General features: G+C 47.4%; 10 protein-coding genes across 10 annotated transcripts; 6 read left to right on the forward strand and 4 right to left on the reverse strand.

Moving 5' to 3' along the window:
- Positions 1-262: 262 nt before the first annotated feature.
- On the forward strand, positions 263-1278 carry gliT (thioredoxin reductase gliT; the record flags this gene model as incomplete). The annotated part of the gene is made up of 2 exons (XM_056969225.1): positions 263-660; positions 717-1278. 2 exons carry the CDS (start codon positions 263-265, stop codon positions 1276-1278), a joined length of 960 nt encoding a protein of 319 aa, XP_056819257.1.
- A 353-nt stretch (positions 1279-1631) lies between these two features.
- Positions 1632-7808, forward strand: gliP (nonribosomal peptide synthetase gliP; the record flags this gene model as incomplete). The annotated part of the gene is made up of 3 exons (XM_056969226.1): positions 1632-2316; positions 2384-5479; positions 5539-7808. 3 exons carry the CDS (start codon positions 1632-1634, stop codon positions 7806-7808), a joined length of 6051 nt encoding a protein of 2016 aa, XP_056819258.1.
- Positions 7809-7963: 155 nt separating this feature from the next.
- On the reverse strand, positions 7964-9361 carry gliI (aminotransferase gliI; the record flags this gene model as incomplete). Its single annotated transcript, XM_056969227.1, has 3 exons — positions 7964-8434; positions 8512-9135; positions 9173-9361. The coding sequence occupies 3 exons, from the start codon at positions 9359-9361 to the stop codon at positions 7964-7966; spliced, it is 1284 nt and encodes a 427-aa protein (XP_056819259.1).
- A 1004-nt stretch (positions 9362-10365) lies between these two features.
- N7477_007565 (uncharacterized protein) lies at positions 10366-11216 on the forward strand (the record flags this gene model as incomplete). Its single annotated transcript, XM_056969228.1, has 3 exons — positions 10366-10662; positions 10721-11031; positions 11093-11216. 3 exons carry the CDS (start codon positions 10366-10368, stop codon positions 11214-11216), a joined length of 732 nt encoding a protein of 243 aa, XP_056819260.1.
- A 1181-nt stretch (positions 11217-12397) lies between these two features.
- gliC (cytochrome P450 monooxygenase gliC) lies at positions 12398-13767 on the forward strand (the record flags this gene model as incomplete). Its single annotated transcript, XM_056969229.1, has 5 exons — positions 12398-12943; positions 12997-13216; positions 13271-13335; positions 13387-13494; positions 13549-13767. The coding sequence occupies 5 exons, from the start codon at positions 12398-12400 to the stop codon at positions 13765-13767; spliced, it is 1158 nt and encodes a 385-aa protein (XP_056819261.1).
- A 108-nt stretch (positions 13768-13875) lies between these two features.
- Positions 13876-14734, reverse strand: gliG (glutathione S-transferase gliG; the record flags this gene model as incomplete). The annotated part of the gene is made up of 2 exons (XM_056969230.1): positions 13876-14561; positions 14659-14734. 2 exons carry the CDS (start codon positions 14732-14734, stop codon positions 13876-13878), a joined length of 762 nt encoding a protein of 253 aa, XP_056819262.1.
- A 291-nt stretch (positions 14735-15025) lies between these two features.
- On the forward strand, positions 15026-15966 carry gliN (N-methyltransferase gliN; the record flags this gene model as incomplete). Its single annotated transcript, XM_056969231.1, has 2 exons — positions 15026-15749; positions 15821-15966. The coding sequence occupies 2 exons, from the start codon at positions 15026-15028 to the stop codon at positions 15964-15966; spliced, it is 870 nt and encodes a 289-aa protein (XP_056819263.1).
- Positions 15967-16406: 440 nt separating this feature from the next.
- On the reverse strand, positions 16407-18155 carry N7477_007569 (uncharacterized protein; the record flags this gene model as incomplete). Its single annotated transcript, XM_056969232.1, has 4 exons — positions 16407-16958; positions 17071-17513; positions 17572-17704; positions 17769-18155. The coding sequence occupies 4 exons, from the start codon at positions 18153-18155 to the stop codon at positions 16407-16409; spliced, it is 1515 nt and encodes a 504-aa protein (XP_056819264.1).
- Positions 18156-18497: 342 nt separating this feature from the next.
- gliJ (dipeptidase gliJ) lies at positions 18498-19855 on the forward strand (the record flags this gene model as incomplete). The annotated part of the gene is made up of 6 exons (XM_056969233.1): positions 18498-18546; positions 18600-18756; positions 18810-19107; positions 19158-19234; positions 19298-19387; positions 19456-19855. The coding sequence occupies 6 exons, from the start codon at positions 18498-18500 to the stop codon at positions 19853-19855; spliced, it is 1071 nt and encodes a 356-aa protein (XP_056819265.1).
- Positions 19856-20016: 161 nt separating this feature from the next.
- gliK (gamma-glutamyl cyclotransferase gliK) lies at positions 20017-20835 on the reverse strand (the record flags this gene model as incomplete). The annotated part of the gene is made up of 4 exons (XM_056969234.1): positions 20017-20045; positions 20245-20314; positions 20376-20511; positions 20573-20835. The coding sequence occupies 4 exons, from the start codon at positions 20833-20835 to the stop codon at positions 20017-20019; spliced, it is 498 nt and encodes a 165-aa protein (XP_056819266.1).
- Positions 20836-23562: the final 2727 nt, after the last annotated feature.

Here is a 23562-nt window from a genome sequence, read left to right on the forward strand (position 1 = left end):
CTCCGATCACTCATGCCTTGAGTATGGCTGGGGAGCCAATGATATCGTGAGAGAACAATTGAGGGTATTAGGGTAACAATAAGTCGCCGGCGGGCATTAAACCGGCCTATATACTATAAATGCTGCCTGCTACTTCGAGCATACTTGGTAGTTGTGTCCTCACCCTGCAGCAGTATTCATCAGTCTCTGTCGTCTTGGGACACAACACAAATCTCGAACCGCTACTTTGTTTTACTTTGCCAAGTCAAATTCGCTTCTCCAAATGGCCATTTCAACAGACGTCCTCATCATCGGTGGTGGGCCAGCAGGCCTGAGCGCGGCTCTCGCGCTGGCTCGTCAACAGCAGAGTTCAATCATTTTCGATGCAGGGACCTACCGAAACGACCCTGCAGCGTACATGCATTTGATCCCTGGGTTTGATCATATCAAGCCATCGGAATACCGAGACAAAGCCAAAGATAACATTCTCTCGAGCTATGACCATGTCCAATTCCAGAACACAACTGTGTCCAGCGTCCAAAAGGACGAGGCGACGGGAGGCTTTTCCTTGACCGACGAAGCCGGACAGACATGGAAGGGCAAGAAGGTCATTCTTTGCAACGGTGTTGAGGACATCTACCCCAACATCGATGGTTATGCCGAGTGCTGGGGAAAGGGAATGTAAGATGCCATCGGAATAAATAGGCAAAGGGTGTTGAGCTAATCACTTTACCCAGATTCCACTGTCTCTTCTGTAAAGGTTACGAAGAGCGAGGTTGCCCTTCAGCCGGCGTTCTCGCAATCGGCGGAGTTTCCAAACCACCTTTGGCTCTGCACGTCGCCCGACAGGTCTCCACACTGAGTCAGACAGTCACAATCTACACAAATGGCTCTGAGGACCTTGCCAAGCAAGTGAGTGATGGATTTGGAACGTCGAAAGTGATGAAGGTGGACTCCCGCAAAATCAAGAGCTTTTCCAAACAGGCCGAGAAGGCGAACGTACTCATCGAGTTTGAGGACGGAAGCACTGCAACGGAGGGATTCCTCGCACACACTCCCGAGACAAAATCTCGTGGTCCCTTCGTGGAGCAGCTCGGCCTGGAACAGACTCCAAGTGGCGATATCAAAGCAAGTCCTCCTTTCAATCAAACTATCGTCAAGGGTGTGTTTGCGGGTGGTGATAGCTGTGGAATGATGAAAAACGTTCCAAACGCTATTTTCTCAGGCTCTTTGGCTGGAATGGGTGTCTCGACTCAGCTCGCGGCGGAAGATCAAGGACAGCAGTCGCTGTTTGGTTAAATATCAAGCCCGAGATATTTTCAAGATAGAGAATCTAAGGATGACCAGCCGGTCTTTCGTTGTGTGTTCATCAGACATGTTAGAATTTGGGCAACTCAATATGAAGCCAAGAAAACCATGAAGCCCGTATGCAGCCTGAATCTTTGGGAAACCTCATGAGTCCAGATCCTCTCAAAGGAGAGCTCTCTCAAGGTAGTCTGAGTCCGGCTCGGCTACTTGAGGCCTAATATCCACCGAAGCTTAGTCCCCGTAGTGGGTAATTTTTCGGACAAAGCTAAGTCACAGTAATTTGTACTAATACGACATCTCTCATCTCGCCACTCGGCAATCAGGAACTGACCGTCCTTTCCAAGATGGCACCGCACGCTACGGCCAATTCGCCAACCTTCACGGAGAGATCACCCCAGTCTCAGTCGATATGTGCTCTGATCGAGACACACGCACGCGAGCAGCCACATTCGATTGCCGTCTCCCAAGAAGACAGAAGCCTGACCTACGAGCAACTCCACAAGGCCTCGTTGTTCCTAGCTGCTCTTTTCGATACAAATGGCGTCAAGGCAGAAGATTCAATTCCAATCTTCCTTTCGAGATCTTTAGAAAGTGTCGCATCAATACTGGCACTGATGCGATTGGGTGCCTGCTTTGTGCCTATGGATGCTAGCGCGTGGAGTCAGGCGAGAGTTGATGTGGTTTTGGGAACTATCGAGCCGAAGACTGTGGTAGCGTCTGACAGAAGTGAGCTGAACGCCGCTGGGCACCCGATGATTGACGCGGATGACGTTCGCTCTGCATTCAAAGACTCTATGAGTGAGAAGGAAGTTCCGACAATGAATGGAGAGCTGGACACCCCTGGCGATCCGGAACATCCAGTGTACATCATTTTCACGTCCGGGACAACAGGGAAACCGAAAGGTGTTGTTATTCCACGTCGATGTGTTGAAAATTATGTAATGCAAGGACGTGACCAAGGAATGCCTTTCAACTTGGGAGTTGCTAGCGAGGATAAAGTGCTGCTTTTATTCTCTCTTGCTTTTGATGGTAAGTGCCAACCGAGATTTCTTTGAGTATTTGCGACAAAATACTCACATTCAGTGCCCTACCGCAGCTGCATGGGGTGTTTTCTTCAGTTGTCTTTGCCACGGGGGCCATCTAGTTCTCTCAGAACCAGCAAGGGTCCTGGAGGATGCGAAGGATTGCACCATTCTTCCAGCGACACCTTCGCTCCTCACCACATTGGGAGATCCTGCAGCCTATGTGAGGGTCAAGAGTATTTTTCTTGGAGGAGAGTCTCCGAGCCCCGCCTTGATCGAGAGATGGTCGACCCCCAAAAGACAGATTTTCAATTGCTATGGACCAACTGAGACCACCATTTGTGCCAGTATGGCCAGGTTGCAACCTGGGAAACCCATTACTTTGGGAGATGCGATGAATAGTACCCGGATGCTCATTCTTGATGAAAATCTCAAAGAATCTGACGAAGGGGAGATCGGTATCACTGGCCCCGGCCTGGCATCGGGGTACTATAAGAATGAAGCACTGACTGCTGAGAGGTTTATCACCTGGAATGGCTGTCGTGTTTACCGAACACTTGACCGAGCTCGCAAAACACCAGAGGGCATTGTATTCTGCGGCCGAGAAGATGGGATGGTGAAGAATCGAGGTTTCCTCATTAATATCGAAATGGACGTTCTCCCTATCATCACTTCATACCCGGAAGTGCACTCGGCGGCTGCTTTGATGCACGAGGGGAAACTCATGGCTGCTGTCATGCCAGAAGGTCTTGATATTACAGAGATGCGATTGCAGCTATCAACATCTCATGATGAGTTCGTCGTTCCTGATCAAATAGTCGCCCTCTCAGAACTTCCCCGCACGTCTAACGGGAAAGTTGATTTGAAAAAATTGCGAAAGACTTTCAAGACTATGTTTGCCAAAACCGTTTCTAAAAATCAAGGTGCTACTCGCTTGGAAATTCTTCAGGAAGCGATTGCCGACGCTTTGGGGCGTCCTGTTGCCTCAGTGAACACTCATTGCAGCTTCTGGGAGCTTGGTGGAAACTCCCTTCTCGCTATCAAGCTATTGTCGATCCTGAGCCAAAGTGGCTATCGGGTCAGTTTTAAAGAAGTCTTTGCACCTATATCATTGGCTCTTCTGTCTGAGCGACTGGAACCGGTTGGTATCCCAGCCGTAGCACCATTGGCGTGTTCAATCGAAATCGACCAGAGAGACTCCCTCATTAAGTCACCAATCACGGCAACACAACTGGGGATGATTCGATCTTCCATCAAGGATTCAACAGCGAGCTACATGCTGGTAACCATTGGCCATCCTTGGAGCTCTGAAGCAGGGCACAGTGACAAAGTTCGGGACGCATGGAAAGCAGTCCTAGAGCAACATACCATATTCAGAACAACCTTTGACGTAATAGAAGGGATACAGGAAGTCAGTCCAGAGTACCGTCATGATTGGGAAACCCGCTGCGTGACTAACGAAGACTTACCCGCTGCTCTCCGGGATGAATCTGACGAGTTGATGAAACTCACGGGACATAACAAAGATAGCAATGTGTTCCACCCCCTCAGCATCTTTCGCCTCGTTGTTAACGAAAGCCATACTGATGCCAATCTACTGTGGCTTGTTCATCATAGCCTTGTTGATGGTTGGTCCATGAGTTTGATCGTCAAGCAAGTTCAAGCGCTTCTAGACGGCAAAACTTCGATGTCCGAGCCGGCACAGTTCTGGCAATTCTCGCAGAGTCTATCGCAGCAGTCGCAAATCACACGAGCCAAAGCATTGGACTTCTGGAAGGAAGCTTTGTCCAAGGTCGCCGATGCTGTGCCATTGAGCCTTCCCATACCAAAAGACCCAACGGACGAGCGGCAATTCGGCATCACTACTGTCAATGTTGAACTTGCAGTGACTCAGATTGAGCAGGTATGTCGGATTCAAAATGTTACATCGGCTACAATGATACATGCTGCTTGGGCTCTTCTGCTACGATCCTATACAGCACAAGAACAGGTCACATTCGGAACTATTTTCTCGGGTCGCGACTTTCCCCTCCAGGGTATCGACACTCTTGTGGGACCAACTCTAAACACATGTCCTTTCCCAATGAACCTTGTCGACTTCAAGAGCAAAAAAGTCTTCCTTTCCAGTGTGCAGCGCCTGCTCCTTGACATCGGCTCGCATCAATGGTCAGCACAAGAAGCATTGCAGTCTATTATGCCTGGAAGTCACTCTAGAGTTTACCAGACCACGCTATTCCTAGAGTATGACTTGCCAATATTCGAAGATTCTACTTTGAAATTTTCTCGTACCGACTTTCCCGAATTTGGATTAACCGTCATCATCCGGCGGGAGGGATATCAACTCACCTTCCAGGGGTTGTTTGACCAGACAATGTATACGAGACCGGTCGTTCAGCGCATGATGACACATTTTCGAAACATATTCATCGCCTTGCTTGATCCGCAATGTCAGACAATATCTCAGGTGCGCGGGCGAATGTTGGAGCCAATCGAGGTTCTCTCCCTGACTACGAATTCGCCTACTCTGATGAAGCCCTACACGGGACCATCCAATCTCAAGGATAGCTTTGAGGCAGGTGTTGATCAGTGGCCAGATGCCGTGGCTATTGAGTCCAAATCCTGTTCTATCACGTATCGGGAGCTCGATCAGCTGGCAAATCATGTCGCCAAGACCATTGCAGACCGTTTGTGTCCCGGCGATGCCGTTGGAATTATCAGTGATCGTAGCATAGAATGGCTCATTTCCGTCATTGCTGTGATCAAAGCCGGGGCTATTTATGTTCCACTTGATAAAAAGTTACCTGTTGAGCGAATGCGCATCATGATACACACCGCTCAAGTGAAGCTTTGCGTCTTTCCTAATGAAGACTGCCATTCCGAATTTCAAGACATTTCCAAGGAAGACGTTCTTTTGCAACGGATGTTGCAAAAGAATGAATCGAAAATGGTTTCCCGGCTAAAGACAATAACAGTGGGAGAAGATATTGCATACATCACCTTCACTTCCGGATCTACAGGCGTTCCCAAAGGTGTTCGAATCCCCCATCAAGCAGTGGTCTCTTATTTGGCCTATGGACCTGCTCGCATGGATGCTCGCCCAGGTCGACGTCATTCACAAATGTTCTCACCCGGTTTCGATGTCAGCCAAGCCGAGATATTTGGAACACTCTGTTATGGAGCTACGCTTGTCTTGGCCGATCCAGCGGACCCATTTGCCCACTTGTCCGAGTTCACGCGACCATGATCACGCCGTCTTTCCTGTCAGTATTGGATCCATCTGATCTACCAAACATCGACACTATTCTTTTCGCCGGCGAGGCGGTTCCACAGATTCTTGCAGACCGCTGGGCGGGCACAAGAACTGTGTACAACTCCTACGGCCCATGCGAGTGCACGATTGGGTGCTTATTCCAGCCTCTCGATCCGCACAAGGAGGTCACTCTGGGGCGAACGATTCCCCGCGTTGGAGTCTATTTACTTGACTCTCAGAAACGCCCAGTCCCCATTGGCGTGCCTGGGGAAATTTGCCTAAGTGGTATCCAAATTGCTAATGGGTATATTGGCGCTGGAATGGAATCGGTTTCGAGGACGCGCTTCATTCCAGACCCTTTTGTGCCCGGATATCGCATGTATCGCACTGGGGATTGCGCAGTCTGGACAGAGGATATGGAACCCAAGTTCTTGGGACGATATGATAATCAAGTCAAAATAAGAGGCTACCGGGTCGAACTGAATGAAGTTGAAAATGCCATTCGCTCGGTCTGTCCCAATGTTCGTCGGGCGGCGGCTCTTGTGAGTAACGACAACATTCTTGCCTTTGTTGAGCCTGAAGATGTCGATATCGATGGACTTCAGAATGCCCTGCAAGCCAAGCTTCCCAGATATGCGTGCCCTTCGAACATAATGGCATTTGCAACTCTGCCTACGATGCCAAATCAGAAGCTCGATCGCAAAGCACTGCAATCATATCTAGATGTGACAAAAAAACAGAACCAGACTAGATTGACCCCGCTCCAATCTCTGGTTGCTCAGGTTTGGCGCGAGGCGATCGGCCTTCCAGAGACCGTCGAGATTGGCGAAACGACGGACTTTTTGGCACTCGGAGGCAATTCCCTTTCACAGATCAAGGCTGCTCAAGCTGCAAGTCGACGATTAAACAAGAAATTACCCATGGGTCTTTTCATCTGGAACACCATTCTGTCAGCTTTGTGCGAGGAGATAGCTGGCCATCTGCCCGATGAAAGCGGGCTGTCTGATCACTTGTCTTTCGCTTCATCCTGGAAAACTGTCAAGCCACCTTATACAAATGTATATGACATCGAGAAAGAGGCTTTCCAACTATCAGTCTCATCTCCCACGCCCCATGCGTTCAATGTGGCCTGTCATCTGCGACTGAAAGGAGACCTCAATCTGAAGGTATTCGAGAGAGCAATTGCACGAGTCACTTCATGCGAGCCGGTCCTCAAAACTTGTTTCAGGGTCGATGATGGCCAGCTCCTACGAAATCAATCTGATGTGCCATGTGAGTTGAGAGTGGAGAAGCTGTCCGAGCCCTCAGTCAACATTTTTGCCAATCGGCCGTTTGATCTGTCGTCCGGTCCATTGACTCGAATTATGATAAATGATAACATTTCATGGCTCGACCTCGTTATTGTGCAACATCATGCGATTACGGACAAGGCCGCAATGAGACAACTTCTTCAAAAGGTGCAAAAAGAGTATCTTCGTGTTCTGGAAGGTGGCTCTGAGACAACAAAGATTGCGCCAGCTCAAGTCCCAGATTACACCATTTGGGCTCAATGGCAGAGACTTAACCAGCCATCGCTGGTTACGCAGAACGAACATGCCGAATACTGGCGAGCACAGTTACTCGATTTGCCCACTCCTCCATTCCAACCGCTTGGGCAAGTCCCCAGAGCATATGTCGGGCACTCGCAATCTATTTTACTGGACATACCTCCAGCTTGTACTGGATCCATGGAGTTTTACGTAGCTCTCGTTGGAAAGACACTTGCAAAAGTTCAAAAGTCCCAAGATGTCATCATCGGTATACCGCACATTGATCGCACCGAGCCTGGTACCGAAGACCTCCTTGGATGTTTCCTCGACCGCCTACCAGTGCGCGTGAAGATTCTTTCCGAAGACTTGGACGACTTTGAAGGTCTGATCAAAACGGCACAAACGTCAATTAAAAACTCTCTGAAGCACTCCATTTCTCTCAAAGATATCCGGAAAATCGTCGGACAAGAAGAGATCTTCCAAGTGATGGTGGTGTACAACAGAAAAGAAGATTCCATCGAAAACAGCATCACACTTCCCAACATCGAAATTGAGCCTGGGCATGTGAAAACAACAGGTGCGAAGTTCCCGCTATTGATTGAATTCACAGAAGAAGAGGGATACACAACGTGTGATTTTGAGTACATGGAAGACATAGTCCCATCGGAGACTGTTTCTGTCATTGCGCAGAAAATGCGGGAGATTCTGTCTGCTGTGTAATAACGGTCAGGTATCTCATTGCTGAATAGAATTTATAATCATTGATATGCGGCCCTTGCGTCATTCCATTTTTACGTGACATTTGGATTATGGAGCTATGGTACTTGAATAGACAGGGATTTGTTTTGAAGTAGGTTTCGATGATTATCTTGAGCCTAGGCCGTCATCTCCAATCGCCGTTCTTTTAATTGGAAGTCCTGGACACCAAGAGCAATTCTCTTGAGGCCCTCTGCCAACTGATCGCTCGGGACACCATAGCATATGCGGAACCAACCCGGCTCTTGGAAATGATAGCTTGAGCCTGAAGACACAGATACACCCCTCGATTTTAAGCATCCTAATAGCCTTTTCTCTGCATCGAAATCACTGACTTTACTTAGTCTAGCGAACACAAACATACCAAAGGCTACAGGCATGTACTCCATCCCACTCTTCTCTAGAAAAGAACGAATGGACTCATAAGCCTCTTTCAATTTCTGGCCCCCATGGATCTTGGCTTTCTTGATGGTAGAAGGTTTCAATATGAAGTTCGATGCCAACACGGTCGACAATGAGGAGACTTGACTATGGACGCTCAGAGCACTACTAAGACGCACGGAATCGTTGAATTGAGAGACCAGCGCACCCTAAAATTGTTGCAATAGCTTGTCAGTAATTTTGAAAAAATTCGCTTTGCGCAGGAATGTAACAAAAGACCACTTACCACACGGATTCCGTTGCAACCGAAGTCCTTGCTGAGACTGTATATAACGTGGATCTGATCCCTCATACCATCATCGCTGAGTTGGAGTGCTGAAATGAACGGCTGGAAGCCACTTAGAAAGGGCTGATGTGCGGAAAGAGCATATACTTCGTCTGAGATATAACATAACTCATGACGCTTGCAAACTTCGAGTATAGCCTGTAAAGTCTCCCGTGGGTAGCACTGACCCAGCGGATTTTGTGGATTACAGACCAGGACCGCCTTGATAGGAATTGCAGAGCTCCCAATAACCGATTCATAATTTCCTATGCTCTTAGCGTCGAAGAAACTATCCCGTGGTACATGGACAGGCACGACGGTGGCATGGCCGTGAATACTGATTGAGATGTCAAGACCGGCCCAGTATGGCGCGGCAATCAGAATCCCATCGCCAGGATCACAGATCTGCTCCACTAGTGCCGTTAAGGCGAAGCTGCCTCCGGCTGCTAAGACGACGTGGGAACTTTCAACGGGAGCTGATGGCTTGAAGCTGTGATTGAGCAGATCTGCCATGAGCTTCCGGGTCTTGGAACAACCGCCAATGCCAGATGAGTAGGCCAAGTCCTGGTGATAGCCGTCAGTGAACTTGAGAGAGAAACTTCAGATCATAGTGCAAGCATACTTGTTCGGATAAGTTGTCAAACGCCCCTCCCAAACCTTCTAGCATCATCGTCTTGGTCGCCCAGTTCTCAGCCGTACTAAGGTCGATGGTTTTCGTATCTCCAGTGAGAACGGCATCGTGCTGTCCCAAGAGACTGGGTATGATTGTGGCATTTCGCTTTTTGCATAGCTGGGAAGTTTTTGAAGTCATATCGGTTGCCACTTACAGCCGTCAGGATGTCGATACGTGTGCTTCTCTGGGTGTGAAATTTGCCGCACTTGGTTTACAATGCCGACGAAAAGAGATGGCTCTTTGCAGCGGCAAGCCCGTTCTTCTTACGGACCGATTACCCCACACCCTTAGAATACTTCTAGATTAATTTAAGCTTGCTTGCTACTTAGTCGCCGAGCCCTCCGGCTTATGCTCCGTCCAGAAGGTATCTTACATCCCAGCCCTTGTAGTATAGCGACTGAAAGAGACTCCATAAATTTATCGAGTACTCAATAGAATGATGATCTCCTTGTTATTAGGGTATCCAGATCATTAGAAGTCTTTTCAATATCGATAAAAAAAGAGTATCATGGCTTTGTCTTTACTAAGCTTCCTGTGAGTGCCTATCCCGCCAGCAGCCACACTGAGATGGCATAGAACTAACTCATACTAGAGCTCAACCTTTCAAATGGAAATGGACATTACAAGACGTGAAGGTGTGTGGGTACCTCTATAAAGGCAATTATCCTAGTTGCTTACCATAACGTCAGAATTCGAGTCAGGAACATGACTCTCAACCTCCAGCCAACGACCCTTCATTATGGGTAGATGAGGTCGGATCTATGCTAACAAAGATGATGGTTATGGCTGGGTATCCTCCCCATTCAGAATCAATTCATACAAATTTCTTTCATGAGTCAGTCGCACGATCCTTGGGTCCTCATCCCAGGGGAAGTGGGCCCCCTGATGGCTGGAAGAGCTTCATGACCGATGACCATACCCCGGTCGAGCTAAGCTGGTGCTGGTCTACAAGATTAGCAACCCCCACGGTTCGATACTCGGTTGAGCCAATAGGTCCTTCCGCTGGACAGGATGTCGATCCCATTAACACAGCTGCCAGTTTGCGCCTACTCGGAAATACCCTTCCCTTGGCTCCAGAATTGGATTTACACCTGCATCGCCATTTCCAGAAATTGCTTTCATCTCGAAACGAACCCATCAAAATGGAAAACAAAAGCTCACTTGCTCCCCAATCGCAAAGCTTTATGGCTTTTGATCTGTTGGAATCAACCATTGTTGTCAAGCAATACTACTTACCCGGATGGAGAGCCTTGGCGGAAGGGAAAACAAAACTTTCCGTCGTTAAAGAAGCTGTGCAGACGCTTCCTGCTCCAGCAAGTTGTTTGAAAGATTCTATTAATATGTTCAATGAATTTTTTGATTCATTCCCAGAGCATTCGAAGCCAGCCATCGAAATTGTGGCCATTGATTGTCTGGATCCGTCCCAGTCTCGGTTGAAAGTCTACTTTAGATCACATCTCACGACCTTGGATAGTGTGATTGACATATTGAGCCTAGGGGGGAAGGGCTCCCAAAACATGCGACGAGGAAGACTCTCTTCGAGAGCTTTGGTGCTCAGTCTTTGGACTGGACCCCCACGAGTATCATAGCAATCAACCCCTTGGTGACACGAACCACCGTACTGGTGGCATTCTATACTACTTTGAGCTGAAAAAGGGCACAAAAACTCCCAAGTCGAAAATATATCTGCCCGTTCGACACTACGCGCAAAGTGATGAGCAGATTTCCCGAGGCCTTTCCAATTATCTTGCCCGCCGTGACAAGGCACTGGCGACAGGCTCTTACTACGAGGAGATCAAAAAGCTATGGTATGTCTTTTGAATAATAGAATTGTTTCTGGAAATCAACAAACTGATCTTCATTTTACAGCACACACCGGGACCTAGCCAATGGATTGGGATTCCATACTTACGTATCCTGGGCCTCTGAGAGAGACAAATGGAATGTGACTGCCTACTTCAACCCGGAGATCTATCATGAGTCTCGGTTTTGAAATTTCGAGATCACTCAAAACAAATTTTGCTAGCGGTTGCTCTCTTTGCTACAGAAAGTGTCCATTTACGTCTATAAATGATCGGAAGATGCGGTATAAATTGTGAACATATATCTAAGCAGACATCAAACGCACCAAGTCAAGTATATTTCAGGAAAAACATTTATATCAGACTAGAAGTTAATTCTGTTCTTTATGTGTAATTCTTCTCGTGAGTTTGTTGGTCATTTGAGGTGATGAATGAGACTTTTGTGGACTCAGCTGGGGGCATTAATTCCAAAGGAGCTTGAATACCGGTATCTAGAGATTATTCCACTTGATTATGAAGATAGATGTTAGGAGCGATAATACATCATAAATACTAGAGATAGATACTATAGATCTAGATATCATCGAGGCTAAGGCGAGGATACGGTGAAGAGAGGCAATATCCCTAATTAATGAGAGTTGTTATAACGCAAAGGGTTAGAATCGGAGTGATTCCGGTGGGGTAAGAGGTCTCAGTATCGTTTACTCCCCGAGGAAGCGATGTCTGAGTAGAGATAACTCGGGGAATACCTGATACAACACACTTGGCCGCAGGGTACCTTGCGGACAAGAGGCATGATACTTGCAGATTTGCTACTGTAAGTAACATCTGTCAGATCGGCATTGCACTTGGTCAGCTGTGTCACAAAGCATCACGGGCATCACCTCCTCCTGGATGTTATGGAAGGATCTTTCACAATGAACTCCACCAATTTTAAGGTCGCTCTGACTTTCCTGACTATCTTCATTCTATGGAAGGTTTACGGAAAAGAATAATTGTGTAATTGATAAATTTGTGAGAGTTCACTCCCTTACGTTGGCAATGACGATCGACATTGAGAGACTCAAACACTGGAAATTCTAGATCTCGAATTTTTTGCACCCAATCAAGAACAAAAACGGAGAGCATATTAAAGGACCAAAATGGAAGTATCTTGACGGGCAGTGCCTCGACAAGTTTCTTCGAGGCCGTGAAGTCAGCCAGGAATGGCAAAAATATGGACCAGTCTATCGCATATGGTCAGGATTTGTCCCTGAAATGTAAGTCTCCCAGAGTTACTAGCGTAACACCGAAGAGCTCAAAGTTGAACAATGACAGCGTTATTACGAGACCTGGGGACGTCAAAGCCTTCCATAGCGACTCCCCGACCCATATGAAAGCAAAGTCCAGCAACGGCGGCTGGTTATTTCATGAGCTTCTCGGGAACTGCATGGGCCTCATCAACGGGGACCGTTGGAAGAAAATTCGGGCTCAGTTTAATCACCTCTTCATTCATCATGCCGTCGCATCTATCTCCAATCATGTTGAGCTCGCAGCATCCAGGTACTTGCAAACTATTGAGGCAAAGGGAGATGAGTCTGTTGAGGTACATGCTGCCAATGACTTCTCACGATTTCCGTTCATGACCACTGCAGAGTATCTTTATGGGCCCTTGACAGACGACGAAAAGGAGGAGCTATGGAGCCTGGGTCAACAGAGTCTTGGACTCATGGGCAACGTCCTTTCTGGTGGACTATATCGTTTCAGCCTGTGTCAATGGGCGAAGCCAAAGTCATCTCAGCAACTCCAGAGTTTTCAAACTAGATGGCGGATATTTAACGAAAAGATGGCAGAATCGCGAGGGGTGTCAGACCATGAGCCACCAGCTATCGTGGAGGCTTGGAAAGGTGTGGAAATTGGCGACGTTTCAGCAGAAGAGGTCAGATTATGTATCTCAGTGTACTTTTTTGGCCGACTCTGACCAGCCCCCAGGTTCTTCAAACTCTGAGTGAAATGCTTTTTGCAAATCTTGATGTCTCTACACACGTTCTCAGTTGGCTTATCATCTTCCTTGCGGAAGATGTCAACACACAGCGACAAGTTCGAGAAGAATTTGCAGACAAGACAGGGTCTGTTGCGGAGTTATGCGAAAGGAAAGACACTATCTTACAATATTGCTTTTGGGAGTCAGCCAGACTTCGGCCCTTTACTGGTAGGATAAACTTATCTGCCCTACATTGGAAATTCACTGACTGATTATAATTAGTTTTCACGATTCCTGAAAGCTCAACACAGACGAAAAACCTTCAGGGCTATATTATTCCCCCATACGTCAGTCCTGACTTGACCCTACGCAAGGAAATATGCTGATAAGAAAATCAGACGAGCGTTGTTGTAGACACACTCGCAATCAACTATAACCCGGATTTTTGGGGGAAGGATAACTGTCAATTCAAACCACATCGGTTTCAGCATCTATCTTCAACTGAGGTGAGAACAACGTGAATGAAAAGCCTTCGCATTTTTGATACTGACGAGGGCTAGCTTCGCTATAATCTCTTCACATTTGGATTTGGAACACGAAAATGCCTTGGACAGCATTTTGCCCTGGCTATGCTGAAGCATCTTGTATACCAGCTTGTGGATCGATACGAGATAGAATTACCAGGGTTGGAAGCCAGGAAGAGTTGGAGCTCGCAGCCCATTCAAGACACCTGGGTCCCGATTGCCAACGCGCGGATTATTCTGAAGCCAAGGAAATGAAAGTAATACAAAGTTTTACTTCAATTGGTGACTTTCTAGCATGCAATGCTCAGTATATCTTGTCCTATTCAAGAGACTCTAGTCTTAGTCGGTAGCTGTCAGAAATTCCTAAGCCTCGCGATCCATCTCTTTAAGCTCTGCGTCGGATAATCCAAACCGAGCGATACGATTCAAGGCTTTCTGGACTGGAGGTAACTTGCTAATTCTTTCACTCCATTCCTTCAGTTTTGGCCATTCGTTGAAATCCAACTCGGCAGAAGTTGCGATAGCTTCGTTTGCCAGGGGCAAGATGGCAAAATCCGCAATTGTCGGTCTGTCAGGTAAAGCGATCCAATCTTGACCGGGCTCATTCAAGCGGGTCTCCAGCAATTGATATTCTGTACGAATGTACTTTAGCAGCACAGAAAGAGACTCGCCAATATCTACTGGCTTCGGCGCTTTCATCAAGAGCCAGATCTTCCCGGTCGCGCCCAGACCCGCAGTGTAAGACATCAGCCAGTTCATGACAATGGTTCGTTCGCAGAGGTCTTTTCCATTGTAAATTCCTTCTTTGTCGTACTTCTCTGCGAGGTACGTTAGGCAAGCAGAACTGTCAAACACGTTCAGCCGCTGCGGCTTGCCATTGACCTGATAGATCTCGACATCTTCCATCGCGGGAACCATTTTGTAGGGGTTTATCGCATGGAACCATGTCTCGTTGCTAGTTGATGTAATAATGTGGATTGTATGAGGAATATTCAGGGCCTCAATCAGCATCAACGGCTTTACGGCGTTGGCCGTGGATGTGGGACTCGCTGCAGACGGTTAGTGATTGTCGAAGTGCAATATCCGGAGTACATGTTTGCCGTTAATCCAGAACATTAGCTTATCCCCCAGACCAGACTTTCTTACCTTTTTTGACATAGAGGATCAGCTTGTCCTCGGGAATTTCGGGGCGGACGGATAGATCTGCGCTCGGCTCGGCCATGGTGTATGCTTGACAATTGCAATTGAATCCGGAAAAGGAATGAATATTGTTATAAATGTACAATTTATTCTAGATTTCGTGTTCGTGGTGTAATAGTTATACCGGCACCGGCGAATATACCTATCTCTTCGCCAGGTCGAGCAATAGTCGCCGAGATTTGGCTTCTTTTAATACCACATCGAAGTACCGGAAGAACACCATCCTCCTTTCATTGACAACTCTCTATTTCACTTTCTATCAATCTAAGAGGGGACTGATTTTTCATCCATCATTTCAATTTCTTTACCTAAAATGACCCAGTCCCATGTTCCGGATACCTATCGAGGTCCCCGACACCAGGGCGAATATGATCGTCTGCGGACTCAGCATGATCTTGTGAAGGCCGCAATGAATGGGAAGCTCTTATATTGCCCTGCGGATCTCACAAAGCCCGATCTCCATGTTCTAGACTCCGCCACCGCTGAAGGTACTTGGTTGATCGATCTGGCTCAATCGGTTCCTTCAACTGCGACACTTTATGGCACCGACATCGCCCCCCAGCACTTTGTTCCAGAGAATGAGCGGCCTTCAAACGTGCATCTCTCCCCTCATTCCATTTTTGACGCTTGGCCCGCCGAGTTTCAAAACAGCTTTGACGTGGTGCATCAGCGCTTTGTTCTGACCGTTGGCTCCAATGAAACAGCTCAGGAGGCCGTGAAATTGTTGTTTTCATGTGTGAAGCCTGGGGGCTGGATTGAATTACATGAAGGAAATATGCTTTCAATTCAGGAGGGGCCTGAACATGCCGCATTCATGAAGTTCCGCGATATTATGGTCAACGCATGGGCGGCCATAGGAAATCAGCCGAGCCCGGGATCATTCCTGGTACCCTGGCTAAAGAGTGCGGGAGCTGTTGATATTCAAGAAAGTGTCCAGACTATCAAGGTTGGAGCTGCATCAGAGAATAAAGAACAAGGCGAAAGAGCTGTGACTGTTTTGCTCTATCTTCTCGACGGAATGAAAAAGATGCTGTGTGGTATGCTGATTACTATCCAATAATCGTGCCTAGAGAATCACAATGCTGACCACCATTTGCTTTACGAATAGGTAAGCCAGGCCAACCTGATAGCAACGATTTTGATGATCTTCGCAAGGAACTAGAGGTTGAGCTTCGCACTGTTGGGAACGTTTACTACTATCATCTTGCTTGGGCACAGAAAGCCCAGAAAGGCCCAGAGCCCCACAGGCTGTGAAGCTTGCCTCGCGGCTGCAGAATAGTAGATTGAATAGGCGCCTATGCATTCACTAATGTTCCCTATGACCGGAATTTCGATTTGGCGGTTAACGATAACCCCCTTTTACCTGGCCTTGCATGGAAAAGCTTTCATCTCGAAAGTTCCAGATATTATAGTTCTACGTGCTCATCTAGCATTTTCTTCGTCTTCCTGGCATACATGAAAAAAATTTTCTCGTCGCGTGGCCTTTTACCTCTTCCTAGAAATCATTATCCTGGCGGCATTTGCATATCTAGTGACTGCTATTCAGCTCGAGATAGAGGTATAGAAAAGAAGAAAAAGAAAATCTAGAAGAGGAAAAAAAATAAAAATAAAATAAAATAGACCAAGAAAATGTAACGCCGCAGTTGCTTGTCAATTTCATACCTTCAATGTATTTTTGCACGTTGTCGGGCTCACTAAACCTTCATTTCCTGCTGTTCCTCGTCTGCACTGGCTTCCTCCATGAGTGTCTCCGACTGTCTTGCTTTTTGAGGCCAGTATCCAACAGCAATAATTACTGCTGCGGCTCCAAGCACTCCGGTTAATAGCCAGAACGCATTTCGGTATCCAGCCATCGATACCATCATAACTCCATGAACGGGCTTTTGATTTCCATTCATGAAGGCGTTAGCACCTGCTAGAAGGACACTGGCCCCGACTTGATAAGCGGTGTTGAATAGCGCGCTAGCCACAGCATGATTGGCTGATTCAACCTGTCGAAGTAGAATACTTTGGGCTGGAACCATCGCAACGGGGCTGCCGCAGACAAAGATTATGGCAGCCACGATGGAGTACCAGTATCCTTCACCATGACCAGTGCCACCAGCAAGATTGGGGGTGGCAAATGCCCAAGCTACAGCACCTGCTGCTGTAATGGCAAGACCGACGACAAGAGTCATTTTCTCTCCAGCAAACTTGATCATTGGGGCGGCTAAAGCCCCACTGGCAATTGCCGAGAAGGCGCCTGGCTGTTCATAGATGCTTGTCAGTCTCCCAGAATTCAAACGAAGTTTCCTACATCTTGTGTTCTAGACCAAGTCTAAGATGAAGTAGAATGACTGAGTAGCCCGAAAAACTTACCAAGAAATAGACCGCAGTGAGAACTGGTGTGTAACCCAAGAGATTGACACAAAGCTGAGTAGTGATGAAAAACCATGAACTGAAGCTGCCACCAAAAGCGAAGATGGCGACGAGCATCAGAAAGAAAGGCAAGCTCTGCCAAACATATTGAGGAACACAGGGATTGGAAACCTTCATCTCGATGAGAACAAAGACGCCCAATAGACAGGCTCCTAGAATGATTCCAACAAGAACAGGCGCGGAAACCCATCCGTTACTTGGGCTGTCATTGAGACCATAGACCAGTAAAGCGACTCCAATCACAAAGACCACACTTCCCAATATGTCGATTGGAACATCTCTTTGCCGGTCAAAGGAGGGTAGGAACAGACATGCTAGCACGAGCGCCAGCCCGGTGAGAATAAGACATAGCCAAAATATAGATCTCCATCCGGCGGAGGATGCTAGGCTTGTTTAGTTCATGATATTTCATCGTTCGCAAACAGAAGGAGTGAGCCATACAAGAGAGAAGAGACCCGACCACGGTCCCGATGGTAGACCCTAATGGGGCACAAGCTGTGTAAATTGCCAGTGCGGTGTTTCGCGAATTGCCATCTGGAAAGGTCCTACTCAGGATGGCAAGTCCGTTGGGTGCCTTGAAAGCGACCGGTATCATATCAGAAAGTGTGTAGAGGCATGTCATGAAGTGTGTCACATACAGTCAATCCAGCTCCAATCCCAGAGATTGCACGGCCGGCAAGCAGAGCCGCTTTGTTCGGGGCAGCTGTATTGATAATGTTGGATATTGTAAGAGTTGCTGCCCCGGAAATGAATGTTTTCTCGAGGCCAAATTTCTGGCCCAATTGGCCACCGACAAGCAGGAAGGCGGCAAAAGTAATATTGTAAACAATCAACACCCAGTTGATATCATCGCTGGTAAAATCCAACGCCTTTTCAATATCTGAGAGACCAAAAAGTACAGCTGAGAGTTGAAACAGATCCAAAAAGTTCACAAGCGTTGTGGTCATGAGAATCAAGTTGAGGTCGGCTTTGGGGCTTAGTCGTTCCCCCAGGTGATACGGCGGCATCCACTGCTTTAGGCTCATCGTGAACGGAACGTCAAAAAAACCAACCTAATAGGATGAAGGTTTGATAATATCCAGTAAAGTGGATGGCAGAAAGATTCCCGAATACTCAGAGTTCGCTGGTTAATTTCTTGGGTCTCACCATATACTCTGCGTGAGTACCTTGAGAAGCAGACTAGATCTCGACCCCGGAGACTTTCTCGGAGACTATTGACATACATACTTTATTCGTACTAGCAATGTACGCTTTCAAATTGTTTTTCATTAGCCCCTCCTGCCGATCAAAATACTACCTCGGCTCCATTCTTCCTTAGGGGCATTGATCGTCTGACGTCGAAACAATCACAGCTGGTCTCCACAAGCATGTCCATGGACGAGGCTTTCGATATCTTGAAATCAGTTCCACTGATCGGTATGTAGCTTACCAATAGTGTGGCCCAGACCTGTAGGCTGACATTCATTCAGACGGGCACAATGATTGGCCACACCTCATTCGTGGTTTTTATGACAATCAACTTGACAATCGCTTCAAGCCAGAGAAGGATTTAGTAGGACATGTGGATCTCAAGCGACTCCGAGAGGGGAAGTCTGGCGGTGCTTTCTGGAGTGTCTATGTAGATTGGTAGTTTGGCCAACGAGACCCGTGATGCTGTGTCCTGCTAATGACATGGTCAGCCCAGAATCGGACGACTTCTCCGACGATGCAGCTCATTTCGAGACGTTGAGAGATACACTACAGCAAATTGACTTAGTACATCGACTAGTGGACTCGTACTCCGACTACATGGGGCTCGTTGAGCATGCCTCGGATATCATGCGCCTGTTCAAAGAAGGGAAGTTTGCCAGCCTCATTGGAGTCGAAGGGCTGCATCAGATCGCAAACAGCTCTAGCATCCTTCGCTTATACCACAAACTTGGAGTTCGATATGTCACATTGGCACATAATAAGAACAATCTGTACGCGGATAGCGCGGTGAGTAGTGCCATTCGATGAACAATTGTGGGATGCTAAGAGAAAAAAAGACTTCAACTTCCCCAGCACACGACGGTCTATCTGCAGAGGGAACATTGATGGTCAGGGAAATGAACAGAGTGGGAATGTGAGATCAATTCAGTCATTGCATCTCATTCCCTTATGATCCAAAGAAACTGAAGATCGTCAGGATTATTGATCTTTCGCATACAAGCGAAGCCGTGATGCATCAAGTTTTGGATATTTCTGAAGCCCCTGTGATCTTCTCCCATTCTTCAACGTGAGCCAACCCACCATTGAGTTCCGAGTTACAGCGCTTGATAACATTGTCTGCATCTCAAACTACAGAGCATCAATTGTCCCACACCCTCGCAACGTTCCTGATGCCGTCCTCAAGAAACTTCGGGTCAACAAAGGCGTGATTATGATCACGTTTATTCCTTCCCTTACCCATTTCGATGCCACACGAGCAAACACAGACCATGTTATCGATCACATTATGCACGTTGGGGAGCTTATTGGGTACGACAGCATTGGGCTTGGTTCCGACTACGATGGCATGTTTAGTGCTGTGAAAGGAGTCGACGATGTCGCTCAATATCCTCATTTGGTGGCTAGAATGCTTGAACGCGGCATTGCCAGACCGGATGTGGAAAAGATCGTTGGGCTTAATCTACTCCGCGTCTTGAAGAGACGTGGAGCTGCAATCTATCCGACTCAAGACTCAAGAGCCATTCATACAGGATGAGGTGCGACAATTATGGAATGAGAAATTTCGAAGTGTTGTGAGAGATGTCTATCCTCGTGGAGAGACCGACTTGCCTAGAACCTCTTCACCGGAGACGAGCAAGTAAGCTCTGGGCCCTTGAGAAGTGCTCGACGGTCTTTTCATATTGCATCATTTCCTATCTAATCCATCACCTCTTCCCCAAATCCTACTGTGAACATAGTCATGGTAATACCACATGGTCCATAAGAGAAAGTCGAAGATTAGTAGAAACCACGGAGGAACATTCCCCTCTCCGTCTTTGAATCTATGAACTCCTCTTTCAATCCAACATGCGACCCTTTGCCAGAATGCGTCAAATAATTTTTTGCCAATTTTGAACTGGTAGGTTTCTGCCGGGAGAAACTTACGCTGAGACAAAAGTCTCTTCTGGTATGAGTCTGGGAGGGCATGTTCACTAGCACCTCGAATCAACAGGTCCTGCGAGGGTAAATTAGACACCAAACAAACCAAAAAAAAATTTCTTTCTTGAAGTATTCACCGTGTATCGACTTGAAGGAAGTCTTTCGTAGCTTCGTGGGATGCTGTGTCTTCCCAGCAACGAGGTAACATTCACTTCGGAGCCATCTTTTTGCAACGTGGCTCGAAAGACCTCAGTCTTGTAGGCGATTCCGCCTCTACTGCATGTCAGATGTCTTTTGAGCTATGTATGAGACTAGCCTTTTAGTTTGTACACACCCTTCGCTCACAATCACCCGTTTCATATCGTCCGGGGACAATAGGTACGCAACGCCATAAGCGGGCAGATCTTGGTTTTCGGCCACGCGCAAGCCTCCCATGGCAGGATCCGTATATGGAATGCCCATGATGTTGAAGGAGAGTGTGTGTGTTTCAATCCTAGCGACTTCGGACCTCAAAGGTTGAATCTTGCGGCGCGTGATGAAGACATCCGAAAGCATATTGGAGCCATAGGCAAAATACCACTGTTGACTATTTACCATTTTCCGAAACAGGGCCTTGGCGTAAAAGGGTACGTTCACTTTGGCTCTCAAGTCAACGAAGATGGTTCTTTGAGGCCGCAATAAGCGATCTTTGCAAAGTTACCGGGGGGTGGCTGTTCTTTTATTGCTTTCGAATCCTTCACGTTTACTTCTCAAGTTCATTTTGTGGGCTTACTTGTCCAGTCCCCATCTCATCTGCACCAATTATTGTTTCTTGTGATCCGTGATTGACTCTTGGTGGCTGCGGGCCGTCGGGACCTTGGGAGACGGCTGGAATTGCATAGGCTTTGGTAGCTGGTACCTTGGGCGCTGACCTACGCCACTCCCATACTCAGCGTTACAGTCGCAGTTTCTCCTCGCCGGCCAGTACTTCCTTCTTGGTAGGCGATAATGGACCCGTGTTGATTGTTCGATCCCATTTTCATCGATACTTGAGATAACAAGCACTGAACACATTTACCAGTCTATTATACGCTCACTGCAAGAGACAAATCTGGGACCGAGGAAGAGACCAATGTCCACATTGAATATGGCCCATGCTAGTGACACTGAATACCCGAAATCGGGGCAGAAAGTCAAAATACGAGCTTCAGTAATTGAATTGGTCTCATTTGCTTTGCTCCCCTGTCCAAGCTTCCATGGATAGATCGTGATAAGCTGGACCCACAATTTCTCCGTCCGGTTTTAGCGAATGTACGATGGCAACTATGGGGCAAAAACATGTCGCTTCTGGAGTCATCCCTAATCTTAGAGTAATCCCTAATCCTACTTGGGCAACTGGTGGGCGCCAGAACCCGAGAGTACCCTCGTAAGTTTGCCGACGGCTTGGTTGAAGAAATCACCATTTTTATAAGACCCCAGCAGCCACAATTACACCTTATTGAGCCAATATTGTATCATCATCAAGCAAAACTCTGTTCATCAAGCGAATGCTTTGATTGATAGCTGATGTCTCCAACTGCAATCCCGGTTAACCGTGAAGGCACAGGTACTTCACTTAAGCCAAATCAGAGAACACAGAAATCAAAAGATTTGGACAAAGATTCATCAAAACTTCGCAGTGCCTGTGATGGGTGCCACGCGGCTAAAGTGCGCTGCACAGGAGATTTACCATGTGCGCGATGTGCGAGAGAGCAAGTTCCTCTACTACAAAGATCTGATCTGTAACTGACCTCTCTGGTCCCCGCCCGACAGCAATCTAGACTGTCACTATAGTTGCAAAGCAAAGATCGGCAAACCAAGGGGCAGCATGAATAAAAAGACCATCGAGCGTTTACGACAGATGAAGGAAGAACGGAAACAGCAGCACCTTGCACCACACACCCCTCCACCAACAAATGACAGCACCTCGGGCATACCACTCCTGCCATCCTGCGATGAGGACGCAACTTTTAGTCCGCTACAATCGCCACCCAATTTAGAGACTAGAGTTGACTGCCAAAGTCCAGCCAGTTTTATCTTAGGTTCCTTTCCATTCCAGGAATCTATTTTGCCCGAAAACGGGCTTGACTGTATGGAGGATTGGTTGCCCATGATCCCTGATGAGTCTATGGAGAATGTACAGTGTCCGATAATTGCATGCCTTCTACACAGAAAATTGACCTCTCTGATCTCTGATAGGATAATTTCCCACTACTTGGTGGCTTGACTGGTATGTCTCTTCCTCTAGCGATGAAACATCCTGGCGAGCACACGCTAATGACAGGCATTAGGAACGCACAATGAGAAGGACACATCAAATGCAAGCTCGGCGGGAACATTGAACGGCAGCAACATTGGATTCGGGGAAATAGACGGACACAAAGAACCATCAAAGGATGTGGGATATTCTATCCATTTTCCATGCTCTCCAAAGCCATCGAGATGCAAGAGTATCGACACCAACTCCAGCAACGGTTTCCTCGCCGATCAGTTTGGTTCCTTTTACCTGGGGAGTACATGTCATCACTCCCCATCCGGTGGCTGCTTTGCAACACTGAGCAATCACCTTTGCACACTTCAATCCATTCCTCAAACGTCAGAACAGGCAAGGGCCATCGATATCCTTCTGATCCAGTCGCAGCGGACCATACCTTCTATGCGATCTCTTTTCAATTGTCGCCCGTGCATGCGAGACCCACAAGCGCTCCTTCTAGTCAACATGGTCTTGGCACGCCTGTTGAGATGGACTCATATGTCTATCTGCGATTATGGGAAACGATGCATTTCGGCAGAGGTTCGCTTGGGCAAATACCAAATATCTGGAGATTTTGGCCATGCCGTCGCTAGAATGCTGATACAGACACATCTGGCTGATCTGAAGACTACTGTCAATGCATTTGCGGGTCTGGTGAGCCAGACTGGTCATGGCAAGGCAGATAGTGCTTACTTGAGCCAACAGGCAAAAAGCCTTGAAGCAGAACTCGGCGTGATGGAGGAGAAAATACAAAAAATATCAAATACTGGTGCCATTTAAGTTCTTACGAATATCGAATACCGAGAATTTGTTCTCTTGAAATAGCTCGCCAGTCCCGGTTTCGTGCGAAGTTCCTTTGATGAGATCGCTGGGGCATACGGACTAATACTCCTTTTTGGCAACGCATGATAATCCACAATAATCTTCGTAGCTTTCTCTGAGTGTATAAATATATCCACTCTTTCGGTCCTTTTTAGCGCTTTATTCCCCGAGCTACGCTACAGGAGTGACTGCGTTTCTCTAAATATGTAGAGAATTCATCCCCATCTGCT

The sequence above is a fragment of the Penicillium maclennaniae genome, assembly GCF_028827695.1.
Source record: "Penicillium maclennaniae strain IBT 15551 chromosome Unknown utg000007l:1.0-4884863.0:1.0-4888362.0, whole genome shotgun sequence".
Taxonomy (NCBI): Eukaryota; Fungi; Ascomycota; class Eurotiomycetes; order Eurotiales; family Aspergillaceae; genus Penicillium; species Penicillium maclennaniae.